The following is a 19356-nucleotide window of genomic DNA, read 5'->3' on the forward strand; positions in this document are numbered from 1 at the left end:
GAAGCAAAGTGACAGAGAACTGCATGTGTAGTGCTAGGGTTAAAAAGTGCAAGTTTAAGGTGGCTGTTAGAAGAATGTACAAGAGTCATGCTTGGCAAATAATAGATTTTAGGCCAAAGCATATGTGTATGAGGAGTAAAATGAATTCAATGGTGAATGCTGAGTATCTTGCTGAGAAGTATGTTGAGGAATGGAGGCACAACCCAAGTTGGGATATAAAAAGTTTTAGAGCCACGGTGTTGAGTAACTTGGGCATAACAGTAGGGTATTCCAAAGCTTGGCTTGCTAGAGCTAGGGCAAAGCTGATGATTTATGGGTCAGCTACAAAGCAATATGCCAGGATTTAGGATTATGGCAAAGCTGTGATTAAGTACAGTCTAGGGTCTGGGGTTTGCATAGTTGTAGAAGGATGTGAAGGCAGTCCTGAACCACCTCTGTTTATGAGGATGTATGTCTGTCTACAACCACTGAGGAGTGGTTTCATCAAAGGGTGCAGGCCCCTCATTGGTGTTGATGGGTGTCATCTTAAAGGAGCATACCAGGACAAATGCTTGTGGCTGTTGGCAAAGATGGAAACAATAACATATATCCACTTGCCTGAGCTACAGTTGAAGTGGAGAATAAGGACATATGGTGCTAGTTCTTGGAGTGTTTGAAAAAGGACCTTGGTGATGTGTGTTAAGGTGGAGGTTGGACATTCATGTCTGACAGACAAAAGGTGAGCTTATATGCCCTAATTAGACTATTTATAGTAACTAATATGATATGACTAGTTATGCACTAATGTGATGATTGTTAATACAAGGTCTCCTTGAAGCCCTTGAATTGCAAGTCCAATTTGCTGAGAAGAGGTTCTGTGTCAGGAATATCTGGGTCAACTTCAAGCTTCAATTCAGTGGATCAACCTTCAAAGAGCTCTTCTGGAATGCTGCTAGGGCTACAACATTGGTGAGTCACTGAACTTAAGTTGTATGTAGGAAATACTTGATTGCTTAAATTGAGTTGAATGCCAATGTGCTTAAACTGAGTTGGATGTTAGCTTGCTAAATCTTTGATGTTAACCTTGGGGACTCTGTTGAATGTCAATCTTGTCACCTGAGTTCAATGTGATTTGATTCATTTTGCTACTTTTGGCTGAATTTGGGCACATATGTCAGTTTTGGTACAGGAAACATTGATTTTGTTCTTCTGTTTTTGTATGATGTGGTAGGCTGACTTTGAGGTGGCAATGGAATCCATAAAATTCCTATCTGAAGATGCATATGTGTATCTAGATAACATTCCTGCTAAGCACTGGTCTAGGCATGCATTTTCTTCTGATTGCAAATCTAATATGCTATTGAACAATGTCTGTGAGACATTCAATGCTGTTATAAGAGATGCAAGGGACAAGCCAATACTCACTCAAATGGAGTGGATGAGAAGGTATATGATGAAGAGGCATAATGAGAAATGGGAGGTTGCCAACAAAATGGATGGGAAGGTGGTGCCCTATGTGACTAAGCTTTTTGAGAGGGTTGAGAGGGCTGCAAGGCACTACATAGTGCAGGTTTCAAGAGGAGACTCTTATGAGGTTGAGCTCAATGGGGATAGAGTGCTAGTTGACATAGGTAACATGACTTGCACATGTTACCATTGGCAGTTAACTGGTATTTCATGTGTACATGGGTTTGCATGCATATTGGACAAGAGGGTGGACCTAGAAGACTTTGTGGATGTGTATTACACAAGGCAGAAATATCTGTATGCATATGAGGAACCTGTGAAGCCTATGCCTGGACCCAAGCATTAGGAGAAGCAGCATCTTAGAGAGCCCCTGCCTCCAGCAGTAAGAGTTATGCCAGGGAGGCTAAAGTCAAAGAAAAGAAAGCTGCAGAGAGGAGAGGGAGCACCTGAGTGCAGTGGCAAACAACCACAACCACAGAAAAGACAGAAGAGGTGTGGCAATTGTGGACAGCATGGTCATTATGCCCAGACCTGTATCAATCCACCAGTGCAAGCTCAAGAGGCCAAGAAAGCATGCAAACCTATTTTGTAAAATGCTTGGATGAAGGAACAAAGGAGGAGGAAGGAGGCAAGGGCTGCTAGGAAGGTGTGTAAATTTTCCTGCCCAAACTGTTACATTTGAATGATTTTTCTTCTTCTTATTCTATTTTTTTAACATACAGTCTGGTGGAACTCCTGGTCCAAGGAGCATAGCTAACAAGACATTCCCTCAGGAGAGACCACCACAACAACCTGTGGCCTGCACCCAAGCATCCCAGGCATCAACAACAGCAGCAGAAGCAACACAGCCAACAACAAAGTAAGAGAGAAGGAAAAGGAAGAAGAAGAATTAGGTTGTACTAGTTTTTTTAGTACCTAGACTTTTATCCATCTGTTTAACCCCTACAACTATGCTACTAGTGTTATTAGGTGAACTTTGATTTCTAACTGTCTGTAACAACTAAGTATCAGGAATAACTCTTCTTACATGTTTTCTATGCACTTTGGTGAACTTATATGTTAATTGGCATTGCAAGTTTCCTGTACCAACTTACTTTACATGCACTGCAAATATTAGCTTGTGCAATGAAAATTTCTCATTTATTTGCCAACACAATCAAACTTGCACAATTTTATTCAAAGTACTTCAGATTGCTACATTTGCAATTTGTACTCCTAAAACTACTTCATCTAAGTACAGAAGCAATAAGAGTACCCTAATCTCATTTCATAACAATTAAAACACCAACAATCACAAATACACAACACATTATACTTGCTAACACACAAGTCATTCCACCAACACTACTTTGCTGCCTTTCCTTGTTGTATTTCTTCATCTCAAAACTTAGAGCTTTGCACTTCACTAGCAGGTTGTCATTCTCAGTTAGCAAACACCTTCTTTGCCCACTTAAATCTTCAACTTCTCTCTGCAATGAGTTGATTTCCCCCTTCATCAATTTTTTGTCTAGTAGCAGTTGATTGATGACATCCCTTTGCCAGTCACTGCCTTCTTCCTCATCCACCCACTCAAAGCACTTGCAACCCCTACTTTCTGTTTTAGGATCATAGAATTTGCAGGCTTGAACTTCCTTCTAGGGTTCTCTCTTGTCCATGATGTCAACCTAGCCATAGGAATCCCACAGTCACACTTCCTCTGTTTGGAGGGAGAAGACATAATCAACGACATTATGGCCTGCAATTCAACTAGATTTATCAACAATTACATTGATACAATCATTATTTAACAGACATCACCATCAATTTCGTCCACGCATATCCCAATTGAAATTAGGTCCCAACCGAAAACCCCTAATTTCAATTGGGATATGAACCCTAATTCGATTGAATGAAATTAACTACCAATAAAACCCAATTGAAAATCAAAATTGTATTCTGTATCATTCCTAAACACTCGCAAATACAATTAACCAGCAATAATTTGAACGTAAAGAGAAATTTTATCTCCTAATTGGTGTCGCATAAAGTGCTCACCTTAATAGCCTTAATTCCGAACGCAATTTCACCTTCTGAGCTAAATCGCTTCGCAATTGATCGAATTTGTCAAATTATCCAACAAAATTGATTGATTTTTAATACATGCGTTTTCTGTAAACAGCTTTGGAGGAGATGGTTAGCACAGCAGTTACTTATATACACGAAACTGACAAAAGTACTGTTGAAGTGGGGCCCACAAACGGCAAAATTAACGGCTTTCGTCAACTAGTACCAAATTTTAACAAAAGTGATTTTCGCTGGTAGTAAAATAAAATAAAAATTTAAAGCGGTAGCAAAAGTGAAATGCTGATCTTTTGGTGGTAGTAAAAGTCAAATTTTCCTTATTATTATTATTTTTATTTCTAATTCTGTGTATTTTAATTTACAAATCATAGGTCTTTGTTCCTATTTACGGGTATCACCACTTCTGGGTTTTTGCGTTGAATGTGAAGAATAAAACCATGCAATTAATGGACAATTTGGTTTATGAAGAAGCTACTTTGGAAACAATTAAGCATTTGTCTGGAATATTGGTAATTGTTTAAACTTTTGTTAAATTTATACTTATTTTCTTTAAAAGTTACACTTATTTTGGTTAAAGTTACACTTATTTTGGTAATAATTATTTTATAATTTGTTCTTCCTTTTGTAGTGTGATCAGTTGAGCACATTTTTCAAGAATCTTGATCATCCTAATGCTAATGAAGTTGGAGGATATGAAATGAAGGAGGTGATGTTTAGTTGGAAGAATGCTAAAGAATATGATCTTGATTGTGGAATATATGCTATGATGTGTATGTTGTTGTTTGAAGGTGATGTTTTTAGTTGTGATGCTTTGATGCGAGGTAGTTGCAATTTTTTCTAGTTTCTTCTTTTTTTTTTTTTTTTTTTTTTTTTTTTTTTTTTTTTACATTATACTAATATATGTATACAACCAAGTTCAAGACTTGTACTTCGAGCAGAGATATGTGCAACACTAGTATTGTCTGATATGAATGATGGCATAAAATTTGTGTTGAATTCATTATGCAATTTTAATCCATGTCGTTTGGAGCTGGCACCTGAAGTTGCTAAAAGGAGAAAGCTGATGATGCAACAAAAAAGAAAAGAGGAAAATGCCGCAAAGAAATTGAATAAAGAAATGAAAAAAAAAGATGCCAATAAGAAAGAAAAATCTATCAAGGGGAAGTAAATGTTGTATTAGCAACAGTAGGATTTGTTTTAAATGGTGATTTTTTGAAGGAAGCTAATGTGGTTATTATGTAGCTAGAAGTGAAATCATGCTTTTATAAATATATACTGATGGTTATGTCTAATTTCTAAGTAGAAGTCATGGTTAATACTATGCTTTTGTAAGTACATAGTTAATATTTTGCCTATGATATGGATGGATATTATTAATGTATAGAAGTTATGGTAGTTCCGTTAAAGTTATTGTAATTACATTAAAAGTTGTGGCTAATTTCCTAAAAGTTTTAGAGGTTATTTTTAAAAAGAGGAAGGAATCAAAGTTATTAATGTGTTAATATAATAGTTATGGTTATTTCTTTAAAAGTTATGGCTAATGCCATTAAAGTTATGGCTAATGCAGTCTTCATAATGCCATTAAAGTTGTGGATACTATTTTTTAAATAATAAGTTAGAATCAAAATTATTATAATAGTTATGGTAATTTCATTAAAAGTTATGGCTAATGCCAATTAAATTTATGGTAATTCTACTAAAAGTTATTGTTTTTTTAGTAAAAGTTATCATTACTAATACAGTAAAAAAAGATAATAAATTGTATATAAAAGTTCAAGAATAATGAAATGAACATAGTTTAAAATTGAAGAATGAACAATGTATCTAAGCATTTTTTTTCCAATCAAAATAGTCTCAAATTAGGAGTTATAGCTCCAAACTCAAGTGATGGGACTGCAATCTTCTTTCTTTTCTTCTCCAGTGGTCCTCGTGCCCTTTTGTTCCTTCTTTTTGTTGTTGTACGTTCAGAATCTAATATAAGAGGTGCCTCAGTTATTGTACTTGATGATGTAGCTTGGTTAGTCTCTGTAGTATTTGATGATGTAGCTTGATTAGTCTCTACTTCAGTAGCTTGGTTAGTCTCTGCTTCAGTAGCTTGGTTAGTCTCTACTTCGGTAGCTTGGTTAGTCTTTGTTTCAGTAGCTTGGTTAGTCTCTGCCTCAGTAGTGTCGTTGATAGTTGTTACAGCAAGTAGTTCTTCAACAAGAGAAAGGTTAGCAGCATAACTATCCTCAATAAGGGTTCTCGCCTCTTCATTTAATTGACTTTTCAATACTAGATTATAGAATTTTCTAGCCATGGTTTGACGCCAAGGTGTGTATTGATGTTGTTCAGATTCTTGATTGTCACGTCTTTCCCAAACTAATGACTTTGCAAACTTTTTCCATCTCTGCTTTATATACTGATTTGGTACTCTCATCACTGAATGTAAGTGTAATATTTTGATGTAGTGGTAGCATAACTTGTTTGGTGTCAGATTCATAAGTGACTTGTTGTTGCGACCAAGGTTCACTTTCAATTGCCTCTAAATAGAACAAGGTATTACCATTTTGCTAAAGCAATTTTGTGGTAGTTGCAATGGAAAACCCAAATTCCTCTTCAAAATCTATGAATAAAGACAGAGTGTAGATTTCTGATGCATGTTCAAGTGCATCTAACATGGTATTATTGATGATGCACTTGATTTACTACACGAGAACTCATCATGTCTTTCAGTGCTTCTCCATCGCTGCAAGCTTTGAAAATGCTACAGAATTTAGTCAAACTTGTTGATCTATTTGCTCTAAATCCAATTTCATGATTGGTACTTTCACTTCATTGAGAAGAGAGGATACCAGCCAAGAAGAAGTCTTTTCTTAGAGCTGGACTCCACTTTTCTTTTAGAGCATAAATTCTATTGAACCAACTATGTTCTTGTAATTCATATTTCTCAATCATTGAGTTCCATTCAGTTTCAAACTCAACTTCAATTACACATCGTTTCAAACAGTAGGAGAATGTTCTCTTAAAATTCTTGTCTCGTTCCAATGATCCAAATCTTGTAATAGCATTTTGTTCCAAATGCCATATACATAATCTATGTCTGACCTCTGGAAAGACCTGCATTATCATCAAATATATTTTCAAAAAAAAAAAAAGGTAACTACACAATACAAAAAAGGGAACTTTAACACTTTTATGTATAACTTTAAATGTTACCTTCTATATTGCAGAGCGCATTGCTTGATCTTGGTCAGTGAAGATTGAGATTAGGCATTTTCCTCCCATTGACGTTTTGAATGTCTCAAGAAGCCATACAAATGATTCAATTTTCTCATCTCCAATAAAAGCACACCCAAACATGCAATTTTTCCAATGGTATTAATTCCAACAATAGGAGCACATATCAAATTGTATCTATTTGTCCTATATATAGTGTCAAACACTACAGCATCTCCATAAATGCTGTAATCTTCTCTCATCATCGAGTCTCTCCAAAATAGTGTTCTCAACTTGCCTTCTTTATTTAATCTAAATTAAATCTAAAGAAAAAATTTAAGATCATTAGCAAGTTCCTAGTACATTATTTCAGAGACTGCTTGTGCTTCACCACCTTCAATATTTCATTTTCAACCTTGTCCAATAAATCAGATGGTCTTTCTTTGTGTGTCCCAAGTTTTCTTCACCTCCAACTTCATTGCACATAACTCGATATGAGTCCATAGCTGAAAAGTCTTGACTTTTGCAAGTTTTCTATTACTTGGCCTTTTTCTTCTGTCAACTCTCTTTCAGATCGGTGAAGATAGTGCCATTGTTTTCTTGTGAGTTCATGATTATGGACCAATACATGTTGTACTATTTCAAACAATCCATCCTCATTCATCTTGACTCTTATACAAGCTTTACAATCCGTTCTTGTGGTAGGAACTTGCCTTGGTTTCCGTTTCTGCATTCTCAACAATTATTTCTATTTGTTTCTTTTTTTTTTTCACCAATGTTTGTTTTACCCCTTGTACAGAACAAACATAGTATTTCTCCACAACTAAATTTTTAGTTCTATCCTTAGTCCTACCTGTATGTTTCTTCATTGAAAATCCTACAATTGATGCATGCTCTTCGTAAATCTCATGCATTTCTTCTAAGGTTTTTGTTGTGATGTCTAATAGTGTCCTCTTAACATCAATATTGGTCTCAGTGACTGCAATTCAAACAATATAGTATATTTAAGTTTTACCAAAAAAGTGTAACTATTATTCAGGAATACAATAACTTTTAAGCCATATCAGGTAACTTTGCAGTATTTCATTAAACTAGTTGTGGGAGCGGCCGCAACGCGGGCGCCCCTCCAATTTTGAGGAATTAAACTCAATGTATTAAATGTGTAATTGTTGATCATTAGAGCGATATTTAGTGTAAAATATACTATATTACGAATGAGGCTAGGTGATAAGCTTTTAAATTTGAAAAAAAAAGAACAATAATACTAATAATAAAATGGCTAAAAAGAAAGTAGATGAATAACTTAAATGTATCTCGATTTCCAAAATTGAGACTATTAATGGTGTACTCCATATACTATTTCAAAATAAAAGACATTTACTATTTGAAATATATAATTACATAAGCTAATGATCTAATTAAGTGACTGAGGTAATTTTTATGACACTTCCTTCGTCCCTATATATAGTTTTCGTTTGGATAATAACACATGAATTAAGAATGGAAGGAGGAAGTACTAAAAGTATAAGGGAAACCAAATTGGTAATCATTTGCAAAAAAAAAAGAGAGAGAGAAAATGTGTTTTTTTGAAGTAGCCATCTCTCCCTCTCTCCTTCTTATCTTACGTTTTTACAAGATTTACAAAGTTAATACTTACTTGCCCCCCACCTCTCACCCACTCTCATCTCCCTTTCCATCTACTTAAAAATATTAACAGCTGACTTATATAGTTTTCCAAATTTTAAAATCTTTTTCGAAAATTACTTTTTATCTCTTTTTAATTACATTTTAAAAACGGTATTCTAAAAACTTCTTCATTACTTTCTTCTTCTTTAAAGTCTCTCACCATTTTTTTCTTCATTTTCACATTCCTAATTTATTTCCATTTTTAAAGAATGTACAAAGTTGGTCCTTACTTATCTTTTATGATTTTGAGCATTTTAGAAAGTTACTAAAACATACTTTTTACCTCCTTTCTCTTCCTCTTCCCTATAACACCTTTGCATAATGCGAATATTTTATTATATATAAAAGTTAGCCCTTACTTGCTCTTGTTTTCATACCCTCGATCCACATTATCTTTCTCCTACTTCCTTGACTTCCTTCTCCCGTAACTTCTCACACTCAAATGGATCACATGTTTATAGATAATTAATTCCTACCATACATTGGGTACATATAAGTCAATAGGTTTTCAAGTAGGAGAAAGATATATTTCAAATAAAATGATTTATAAGTAGTATAAGAATAAAAAAAAAAAACAGTATGAAAAATTATTATGGGAGAATAAGCACACACAACCAAACTCTAATGAAGTTCAAATTAATGAAAATTCTACATTTCGAAATCAACTTTTGAACAAATTATCCTGAAAGTTTCCCTTTATTTCCCCTTGTTACTTTCTTGATTACACATATAGCATGAAAGTGACTGTACAAATTACAAACTAAGATTTTAAGATATTAAGGATCCAACTCCCCTGCCCCCCCCCCCCCCCCCTCCCCAAAAAAAAAAAAACAAATTTACTTTTGATGAAGATAATTGGCAAGCTGTATAGAATACATAGTTTTTAGTCAGTTGAAGGAAATCAAACAGAAAAGAAAACTTATTACAAAAACTTTTGATGAACAGAAAAGAACCAGTTCAAATAATATGTCTGCTACTTTCTGATCACAGTTTATAGATAAGCAAATTATACCAGTTCAAATAACCATGTCAAGATGAGGCACTGGTGCTACACAATAGAAACAAACATTCAGAAAAGGTTATGAATCACAAACTATAAAATATTGGAAAATATTATTAACTTAATAAGATGATAATGTTAAACTTTTAAGAAGAAAATTGATTGGTATTACACCTTGGGGAGTAAGGAGATTAGCCACGGAGTAAATGCCGCAGGAATCCAAAAAGTGAACAATGTTAGCAATGAAAAAGAGTTACACCTTCCTCACACCTTTATCAATTACTGCAAAGAGTGGCAAAGTCGTAAATTAAATTGCAAGAGAAATACTCTTGCTAAAATGAATGTTCTCTAGACACATACAAGTAAGCTTTAATCACACTTGCAAGGAAATAATTAGTACGGTAACATTTTCTGGCAAGATTTATTTCCTTCCCATTAATGCTTTAATTTTTTAAACATAACATGAACTGCAATGCTGCTAGTATCAGACTTTCGGGAACGTATCACGAAATTTTACGAGAGGGATAAGGCATTACCTTAAAGCTCAAGCTTATTTTAGGTACAAACTCTCCTAATGTTCTCCAGCACCGACAAACTGAGAAACACAATTGGGTATCGATGATAAAAACTCAACCTTTACTCCCAAAATTTACAAATTTCCTAATTAAGAAAGCAAATCCTAAGATGAGTTCAAAATATTCTATAATAATGTACTTTACTTAAGACTATTTTGTCAATTTCATATTCCTTTTGTCCATTGGACAAAACCCCTCATTAAAACAGCTCATTTATGAGTTTTTCATCGGTATTAAGAGGCACCATCAAATTAAACTAAAATATACTTATAATGTCCTCAATTTTCCAAAATGAATGAATTTACTCAACAGAGATTTGACTTTATTAGTCTGCAAATGCCCAATAAAATGCCATTCTATATCCTCCAACAGCTACAAAACTCACAATTATTTGACAACACAATGTTCAAATTAATATAAATAAATAAATAAAAAACCAAATTAATTGCTCAAATAGAGAAAGTTCATAAGTCGCTTCAATGGAGAACTCAAAAAAACATCCAATACCAATACTGTCTAACCTTCAAGAAAATTTAAAGAATCAACACAACTAAAATCGAAAGAAAAATCAGCTTTCAAAAAATTATTTTTGACGAGTTGAATAAAAGCACGGTAAATTTTCCATTATCTTTGCATTATCAAGTTCAATATAATCATGTAAGGCTATGTTTGCATTGATTTTAAGCAAAAAAGAGGGTTCAACTGAAGGTATCCACTTTATAATTATGCTCAATATTATACCACATGACTATGTATATCAAAACCCATTGAAGTTCAATATAATCATGTAAGGCTACTCGTAATTACAGAATGGTGCGGTGGTACAATATTTGGTGCATTGGGCAGGTTTTGCTGAAACTGATGCAACTTGGGAACCAGCTATACAGTTTGAAGAAAGGTTTCGAGGGTTTGTTCAGAATTAATGAACTTTTAAGAAGGGGAGTTCAGTTTCTTTAAGGGGGAAGGAATGTAACAGAATATTGATTCTGTTATACTTTTTGTAACAGAATTCAGTTACAAAATGAATTAGTTATTACTGTAGTTGTAAATACACATACATGTAATAATTCGAAATCAGATATTGGAATAATAACTCATTTCCCTCCTCTCTACTTCTCGCTCTCTCTCTCTATCATTTCTACTCTTTTTTCTAATCAAATACAGTAGCTCGATTGAACTTACTGCACCATTCTCCTGCTCCTTATTCCTCTTTCCCTATCACTTTTCTTCTATGATTTTGTTAGTTTTAGTAAGCCTAGTCCTTCTTGCTCCGCCCTCCCTCTCCCTCTCCCTCTCCCTCCTTTATGATCTCTCCTTCCTTAATTGCCAAATCCTTATTTTTTTCCTTTATCCCTCTCTCTCCTTGGCCGTGTCTCCCTACTCACTATTTTTTATGCCTTTCAAGATTATAGGCTGCACTTACTCCCCTTTAACTAATCTCATCCTAGCCTCTACTACCCCAAGCTTTTTCTCTCACTTCATTCTCTCTCTCCTAATTAATCTTCTACTTGCTCCCTGTTTTATATTCTAGGTTGTACTTGCCCCTTTCTTCCCTAACTCAATCTCTATCTCACTCCTCCCTCTCTTTCCTTAATCAATTAACCAAAATCCATCTCCTATTACCGCTCTCACTATTACCGTTATTACCTCTCACTCAATCAATCTCCTCACTTCACTACCGCTCTCACTCTTTATTTTTAACCCTAAACCTATATACTATTTAGTCTTGTCTTTCTTGCGTACTATTCTCCTTTATCATCTCTCACTCTTAGGTCACCGTTCCATAAATTTCAAAACATATCTTTTAAGAGTTTTCTATTTTGTTCCTCAATATAACATTAAAAAAAAATATATGGGTTCTACCTGGTTTTCCCTCTTCGCTAACTTCTCTCTCCTCTTCAAAACTTATGGATGTTTTAAACAAAAAAATCTAAATTTTGAACATTCTCCTCTTCGTTTGGACACTTAAACCTCATCTTAATTGTCCCCCTCCATATACCCCCATTAAGCAATCTATGAGCTACTATGTACAATTACTTAGCTAAAGGATTTTCTCAACTATAATCTATCAATCTTTATTAAAACAACAATCAAATGAAGAATGCAAAGCAATATTTTTAAATAGTTTTATTAACCAATTGGTAAAAAACACCACATCAACCAATTGGTAAAAAAACTCAATTGTGATTAAACAAACCATCAAAACTTTAAATTAATCACTACAATTATGCTAAAATAGCTTGAAGTAACAGGAAAATGCACACTAAATTGTTTGATCCCTTGTTTGAGATTTTTTTCTTTTTTGTATCTCCAAGAACAACTCTTTCTTCTGATACTAACTTTAGATTTTGACTTCATTTAAATACTTTATCAAGCATGGTCACCGTATCTAGCTACAAAGCAAGGAATTCTTTCTCAAGATCAAAGTACCTTGAATTCAACTCTTCTAGAAGATGTTTATTTTGATCAAGATTCTTTTCAAAACTTATGCATTTCTTTTTGAGACTTATGCATTTGTCTCTGAGCGTGTTGAGTTCATTGCTCAATTTCTCCTTCCAACAAGCAAGCTCTTAGCCAAAGTCAGCACCTTTTACCAAAGAAAAAGGAAATGAAACTAATTTAAAGATTCTCCTAGTAGTTATGAATAAAATAAGGAACCATACTTTCTACAGTTCGACACACTGTTATTCCCACCAACAACCTATTATCAACATCATGTAGCTCCACGGGTTGGTTCAATCATGCACTAAATGGCCTTAAACTGTACCCAAAAAAAAAAACATCTTACCTCAAAAGCCGCTTCAGCAGAGGAAAGAAAGTTAATAAGTAGATTCAATTTTCATTTAAATCCTTAGAATCAAACAAATAAGCAAATTTCAATTTTCACTAAGATCCTTAGAATCAAACAAAAGACCCTTCTCAGGCAGACAATTTTCACTTTTCACTGCCATTGACTTCTAACTTCAAAATATTTGGATTTATAAATTACAGGCTTTTACTTTTATTCTTTGATTTTAATCTAGCTATTTTTATTTTATTTACAATTTTACATATCTTCATTTTACAATTCTCTTGACCAATCATATTAGCAACACACTGTAAAAAGGAATCCTCCAAACAACATTTGCATTAGAGTAACTAATTATTTTCTTCTCAGAAGTTGAGTGACCATAAATGGCAATTATACGTTCATTGCTCAAATACAGCCTCACTGCATTACTTCTAATATTCTCAATGAAGCATCTTACCTGAATGGAGAATACCACCTGTATTCTGAACAGAAATAAATTTATCCCAAGATGAAGAATGAGGCGCGAATAAAACCTTAACCAAATAAGCCATCTAAGAAGTTTTTCTACTGACCTAGCACAGCTAGATTTTTCATCCCAGAGCTGCAAAACCCCATAGAAAGTATCTCAAAAGTCAAAGATGTGATTATTTCAGATATAGTAAAATTGCAAACTTGTAATCAAATGACACAAATATTGTAATCAAAGTAAATCGTATAAAGTTAATTTATTTAAGAAAATAAAATCTACTTTGAATTCAAGGTGTTGGCGTTTAACAAACTGCAGAAAAACAATGAATTTTCAAGCTATCATGTCACTGAGAAGTACCTAATATTGAGAAAAATTCAAAGCTTTAATCAATAGTCAGCTTTCCTCAAGTTTGACAGTTAAACTTACTTTTGGTTCATCCACTAATATAGTAAACTGGACATATGGTTTAAAATAAACAGAGTTAACTTAACAAGACCTACTCTAAAAGACAATCTTTGATTAGACTTTTAGGGAGAGAAGGCCAACAATGATTGACAACTACAGCCACCAAAGATGCACCTTGCAGCCTGCACCAATATCGTTTCCCAGATTAAATAAAGTTTTGATAGAGCAAAGAAACAAAGCTCAAGAAAGAGAAAGCAATAAATATCGATAATTCCTCAGCCAAGGTTCAACAGATATATCATCATCACAATAAGTTACTGAACCTAATAGGCATGGTCTTCAGACTCTTCAATCAAGTCTTAAATCAGTTATATCAGTTCCAATCAAGGCTAACAACCTAAAGCAAGATTCCACTTTTAGCTAGCTTTAGACTTAGTCTTTGTTCTTTTCACTTTTACAGGAACACTAAGTACACACAAGGGCTAGTGAAAATCAATTTCACAACTAAATTAAGTTTAAATTGATTATCATTCAGGTGAAAAGAACAAAGCCTTAAATCACACAGCCAGGTAATTACATTCCTCTTGCCTCTAATATAACTATTCGATGATCAGAACTGTAATATTGTTTCCTGACACAGAATGCAGCTCTTAGCAAAGCATACTACTTGCTTGTGCGGCATATACTAGAGGCAATTCCAAATAGCCTGCTCTATCATATAGCAACATATATATCTTCAATTAGCCCCTGAAAACTAAATTATTGTAAATCAAGATGATTCTGCTACAAACAACAATCAATTGTAACACAAATTAAATATGTTTGCCAACCATTAACTGTATTATATATTATAGATGATCCGATTTCTGCCCCCCATATATTAGTAATATAGTACTTTACTGGAAAGCGTTAGAAATGAAGTGTCAATATACACAATTTACCTTCTTTTCCTTGTGTGCACTTCTTTCTAGTTATGTTGAGACTGTGCCAGGTCTCTTTGCCACTTAAGCTCTCCCATTTCCCTCTCCAACTATACATAATAACAAGACTGTAGTCAGTTAATATAATTAGAAAGAAATCTCATTTCCCCTCACTTTCTTGTATATTAAAAGGGTGGGCACTGTGGGGACCAGATGAGATTGTCTGTGCTTCAAACTTTTGCTTAATAAGTAGCAGAACAAATTAAATTAATTTCAAGAGTTTCACACATGCTAAAGGCTGAAATGGTTCTGTTTGAACAACAACAATCCTGGTGTGTAAAGTTTTTAACAAGCTAAGAAAGCATACCATCTTGATTTTCAAATTTTCTCAACCGGCATTGCCTCTAAAGCTGACGAAGACGAAGGTTTTGGACTTTTGCGCGGAAGATAGGCAAGAAAACCAGAATGTATACTTTCCTTGGAGGCTTTGATTTGAATGGAGAACACATTATTGACAACAATAAAGTCAATCAGCAACCTGGATTCCACCAATATAGAGAACTCAAAATCAGTAAAACTTGAACTTTTTTAATTGGACATTCAGATTTGCAAACCTCATGTGGATCTCTCAAGATATTCACAAGGCTTGCAAGCTATAATAACATTGGATCTTCGGATTTAAACAAGAACTAAGGAAATTACACGAAAATTAATTGGATAATACTCTAATTCTCGCAAGAATAGAGGGTCTATTCCTGGTCGCAACTAGAAGGTGATCGCGAGTCACAACAAGTGATGTTTTTTATTAACAATCAAACGAGCAACGCTCAAAGGGATAATTCCCAAAACAAATCTCTCGTCATTATTCGTTATTGATATGCACCCATATTTATAGGGTGAAAAATCGTACAAAGATAAGATAGGAAACTAATAAACATATTCTAATAAGATAGAATATTAAGAATCCTAATCCTAATATATCTTCTAATCATATTTGTAACCAACTACTAAATCTATCCTAACATAAATGAATTAAACAAATAAATATCCTAATAACTAAAACTCTTAAAGCCTAAAAATAGGAAAAATCCTTTCAAGTGAAAGGTAAAAATGCATAGGCAAAAATCCTAATAATTAATAATAACTAAAAGATAGTGTAGGTTTCTAGAAACTCCATGAATTATCAAGAAAACCCATATTGGACTATTGCTCCCGCATCAAAACCCACAAATATCATGAAGAAAATGGAAGGAAAAAAGTATCCTACGGAGTATATGAACATGTAAGAGAAAAAAAATTATATATTACATTATCTCATGGGAAAATGGCTTGGTGATGAGGACCAATTGTATGCTACCCAAACTTCTTACAATATCCCACATTAGCAACTAATGTAAAATCTGAAAGTACACTATTCTCCTCACCTTTTTCCCTCTCTTGCTTCCACAGCTTCTCTCTCCTCATCAATTTTACTGAAATTGCAAAAGCAATAGAATGAATTTCAATCCTCAATTCAAGGTAAAACTAATTTTAGTTAATGGTCAATAAAGTATGAGTAATCGTTTCCCCAAATTTCACTAAAACTCACATAAAAATGAAGACACTCAAATCAGAATTAAACATGGAGAATCAAGAAATCAAAAGGGAACCAGATTCAACTATCCGAGTACAAAACTACAACGACCATTTTTGGATCTAATCTAATTAGAAACTAAATTCAAATTTCTTTTTCCACTCAAAATAGAAATCTAACAGTACCCATAAACATAATTTCAGTCTAATTGAATACATAAACATAAACAAAAGCAATCTCATTTTTTGCGACTCCTATTGCTCCAACTTTGATCATTCTGAAGCAAGCAATTAGGTTAAATATTGAAAAAGAGATGTTAAAAACCAAAAACAGCAAAGTAGTTACTAAGAAATTCCAGCTAGACAAAATTAACTTTATCGGATGAAAGAAATGTCCCCAAGAAAAAGGACCACATAATAGCACAATATCAAGCTAAATATATCTATATATAAATAAAAAATAAAAAGGTCCAAGCCTCAGCCCTTGGGACCTCAGCTCTATAAGCAGCTTAAAATCCTTTACAAAGGCTAAAAATAAGAGAGGTGACAGTAAGCACATAAGACAACTCTAGTTAGCTGTAACTTGCATTCTACTAAGCAATGACAATGTAATGATAGCTACAACAGAGTCCAAATGCATACCACATTTGTAGGATTTTCTGGAATGTACTGGCTGCGGCAGCATTGTCACCTGACTGATCAAGAAGTCTACCCTGCCAGCTTAAGTAAAACAGAACAAATAAGAAATCGAATGCAAGAAAATCGAAAGAGCTTCAATGTCTATGTTAACAATTATTCAACCTAAGAAGAAATATTATGCATGCCAATCATCAGACACGAGTATTTACCACAGAATTCTTTGCAATTCATAGTTTGGTCTCCATTATCCGCCAAGAATTGTTTGCAGGGCGGCAGGAGCACTCTTACTAAAACAATTATGGGAACAGTTTCAAGCATTTCACAAAGCTTATGATAACAATATGAGGAAATTAATTCACTCAAGCACCATGGTCAATAAACAAAATAACAAAGCACAAGAAAAAAGCTTCAGAAATTACCTGCAAGCGAAGCCTGTCAACCTCTAATTTTCCAGATAGCACCTCTAAAGCATCACCATACTTGCCTTGTTGTTCCAGCACAGAAATGTACACAATAAAAGCTGCACGATATGTAAAACATTCAGTACAAAAGAACAGACAAACCACATGATATATCATTTAGACATAGGAAAAGATATCACATACAGACCTTCTGCCTTCTGGTTCATGCAAGCTATGAGATGCAATGTGTTTTTTAAGTAAACCTTAAGTTAATCCTAATAACTTCTGTCCGCCTTTGCCACAGCTAACCTAAATTTAAAACTACACGATTTTGATAACTTCATGTCTAAGTATAAGCAAGATACACTTCATTATAAGTTACTGTGTAACTACATGTCTAAGTATAAGCAAGATACACTTCATTATAAGTTACTACTCAAATTACTTGATTAAACAATCATACAACAATAAAAAATGAAAATATTACGATAACAAATCCAAGAACTTCCCAATATAAACAAATAAATAAATTCAAGAATTCCCTAAGACAAGCAATATTCAATTTGTCAATCATGAAGTATATAACACAAAATTAACCTTTTAATTCATGTCATTCATAATTTCACCAATAACCATAAGAACTAAAAAAAAACTAAACATCAGCTAGAAAAAAATAAATAAATAAAAATTGAAGGAAGGTGGGTGTGCTTCCTGTAAAAATTAGCTACTGTAAAATAATCCCAGACCTAGAAAAAAAAATTGAATCACACACCCATTCAAACAATAACAAAAGTGAAAAGTATATAGAAACGAGGCGTTTGGCAAAAAGGGTAGGGATAACGAGGATAAGAAGGTAGGATAAGAATAGGGAATTGAATAGAGAATTAATAAGTAGGATAAGGATAAAAATTATGTCATCTATTGTTTGGGGTAGTAAAATTACTTGACTATCTTTACTAGCATTTCTCCTCTCTCCTCTTCCTTTCCTTTCATTCAGGGTAAAATTGTCTTTTATTCTTCAATTTTAATCCCCAAACCTTATACTTGTCCTCCTTGTTATAAGAATAGAGGGATAACTCTATTTTTTATCCCTATCCCTTTTATATGGGATAGAACAATTCCCATTAAACAAATATTATGAAATACAAGGGATTATTAATCCCTATTCCACCATTCATCCCTACAAACAAACAGCCTCAAAATGCTCAGTTTGACATCATACCCACAAGTTACTAATCCAAACAGGAAGATAAGGCAAAAATTGAATGAAAAAGGATCAAATTTATCAATAAATCAATGAAAATCAACCAATTACGACAAAATAAATAAGAGAAAGGAAATGGAAAAAATGCTAACCTGGAATTTATTAGTTCAAATTAATTGAACACCAAACCCCGGGAGAAAAAAAAAACACAATTTTAAATTTTATTGTTCAACCAGAACCGTAACAAAATTAAAAGCGGAAAAAAAAAAAAGATAAAAGGAATCACCTTGCTACTCGTAGGCTCGTATCTTAGACCAACAATGGAACAAAGATTTGGCAGCAAATTTAGATTTTGCCATCTACTCAAAGTCTGTAACAAAACCAAGAAAAATCATAATATAAAATAAGTAAAGATGGCGTAAATGCGCTTCCAAATGACGAAGGAGGAGAGCGAAAAAGGTGAGAACTTTTACGGGAGAAGAGAGTGAAGGAATGGAGAATTAGAGATGTGGAGTGGAGTGGAGGAAATCGCGGGGAAAGATGCTAATAGATTAATAGGAAACACGCAGAGGTGGGAGAAAGAGCAGGAAGAGATAGAAAATAGCACAAGGGCAGAAGTGTAATTTCACGCACGAAGGGCATAGACGGAAATTTACTGTAGATAAGCTACAGTAACTTGTTATTATTTTTTAGGGGTTATTATTAGGGACTTGTTATTCATCGCCCACGTTTTTATACATAAAGCCCATATTTTCTAAAAATTTTGACATTCTTGCCCTTCTTTAAATATTTACCAAAAACGAAATTTTCACTCACCAAAAATGTAGAGCAGCACTGGATCGCCGAGGGACACCGAAGAGCCGTCATCGTCGGCTAGATGTACCGGAGAGCCGCCGTCGACGCCGGAAAACGAGGTACGAAGCCGTTTAAAATCACGAAGTGGCGGCTGGCGTCCTACCGGAAGCCACTGCCGTGGGTGGGGCGCCTGG

At 34.0% G+C, this 19356-nt stretch overlaps 1 protein-coding gene and 1 long non-coding RNA gene across 14 annotated transcripts; one reads left to right on the forward strand and one right to left on the reverse strand.

Annotated features, from left to right (window-relative positions):
* Positions 1-446: 446 nt before the first annotated feature.
* On the forward strand, positions 447-1792 carry LOC110739829. The gene is made up of 3 exons (XM_021920312.1): positions 447-639; positions 806-948; positions 1211-1792. The coding sequence occupies exons 1-3, from the start codon at positions 447-449 to the stop codon at positions 1790-1792; spliced, it is 918 nt and encodes a 305-aa protein (XP_021776004.1).
* A 7444-nt stretch (positions 1793-9236) lies between these two features.
* On the reverse strand, positions 9237-19152 carry LOC110739781. Of its 13 annotated transcripts, XR_002514925.1 has the most exons (9): positions 18654-19150; positions 17182-17282; positions 16766-16836; positions 15976-16023; positions 14919-15089; positions 12397-14661; positions 9928-9986; positions 9566-9673; positions 9237-9439 (listed from the first exon to the last, which is right to left on the reverse strand). It is a non-coding gene; the product is annotated as an uncharacterized LOC110739781 (long non-coding RNA). The 13 variants fall into 13 exon arrangements; XR_002514920.1 differs by adding an exon at positions 16972-17049 and having other exon boundaries at positions 9566-14661; positions 18654-19152; XR_002514919.1 differs by adding an exon at positions 16972-17049 and having other exon boundaries at positions 9566-14661; positions 16766-16843; positions 18654-19152.
* Between the last annotated feature and the right edge of the window lie 204 nt (positions 19153-19356).

This window comes from Chenopodium quinoa, unplaced genomic scaffold (genome assembly GCF_001683475.1).
Source record: "Chenopodium quinoa cultivar QQ74 unplaced genomic scaffold, ASM168347v1, whole genome shotgun sequence".
Lineage (NCBI taxonomy): Eukaryota > Viridiplantae > Streptophyta > Magnoliopsida > Caryophyllales > Amaranthaceae > Chenopodium > Chenopodium quinoa.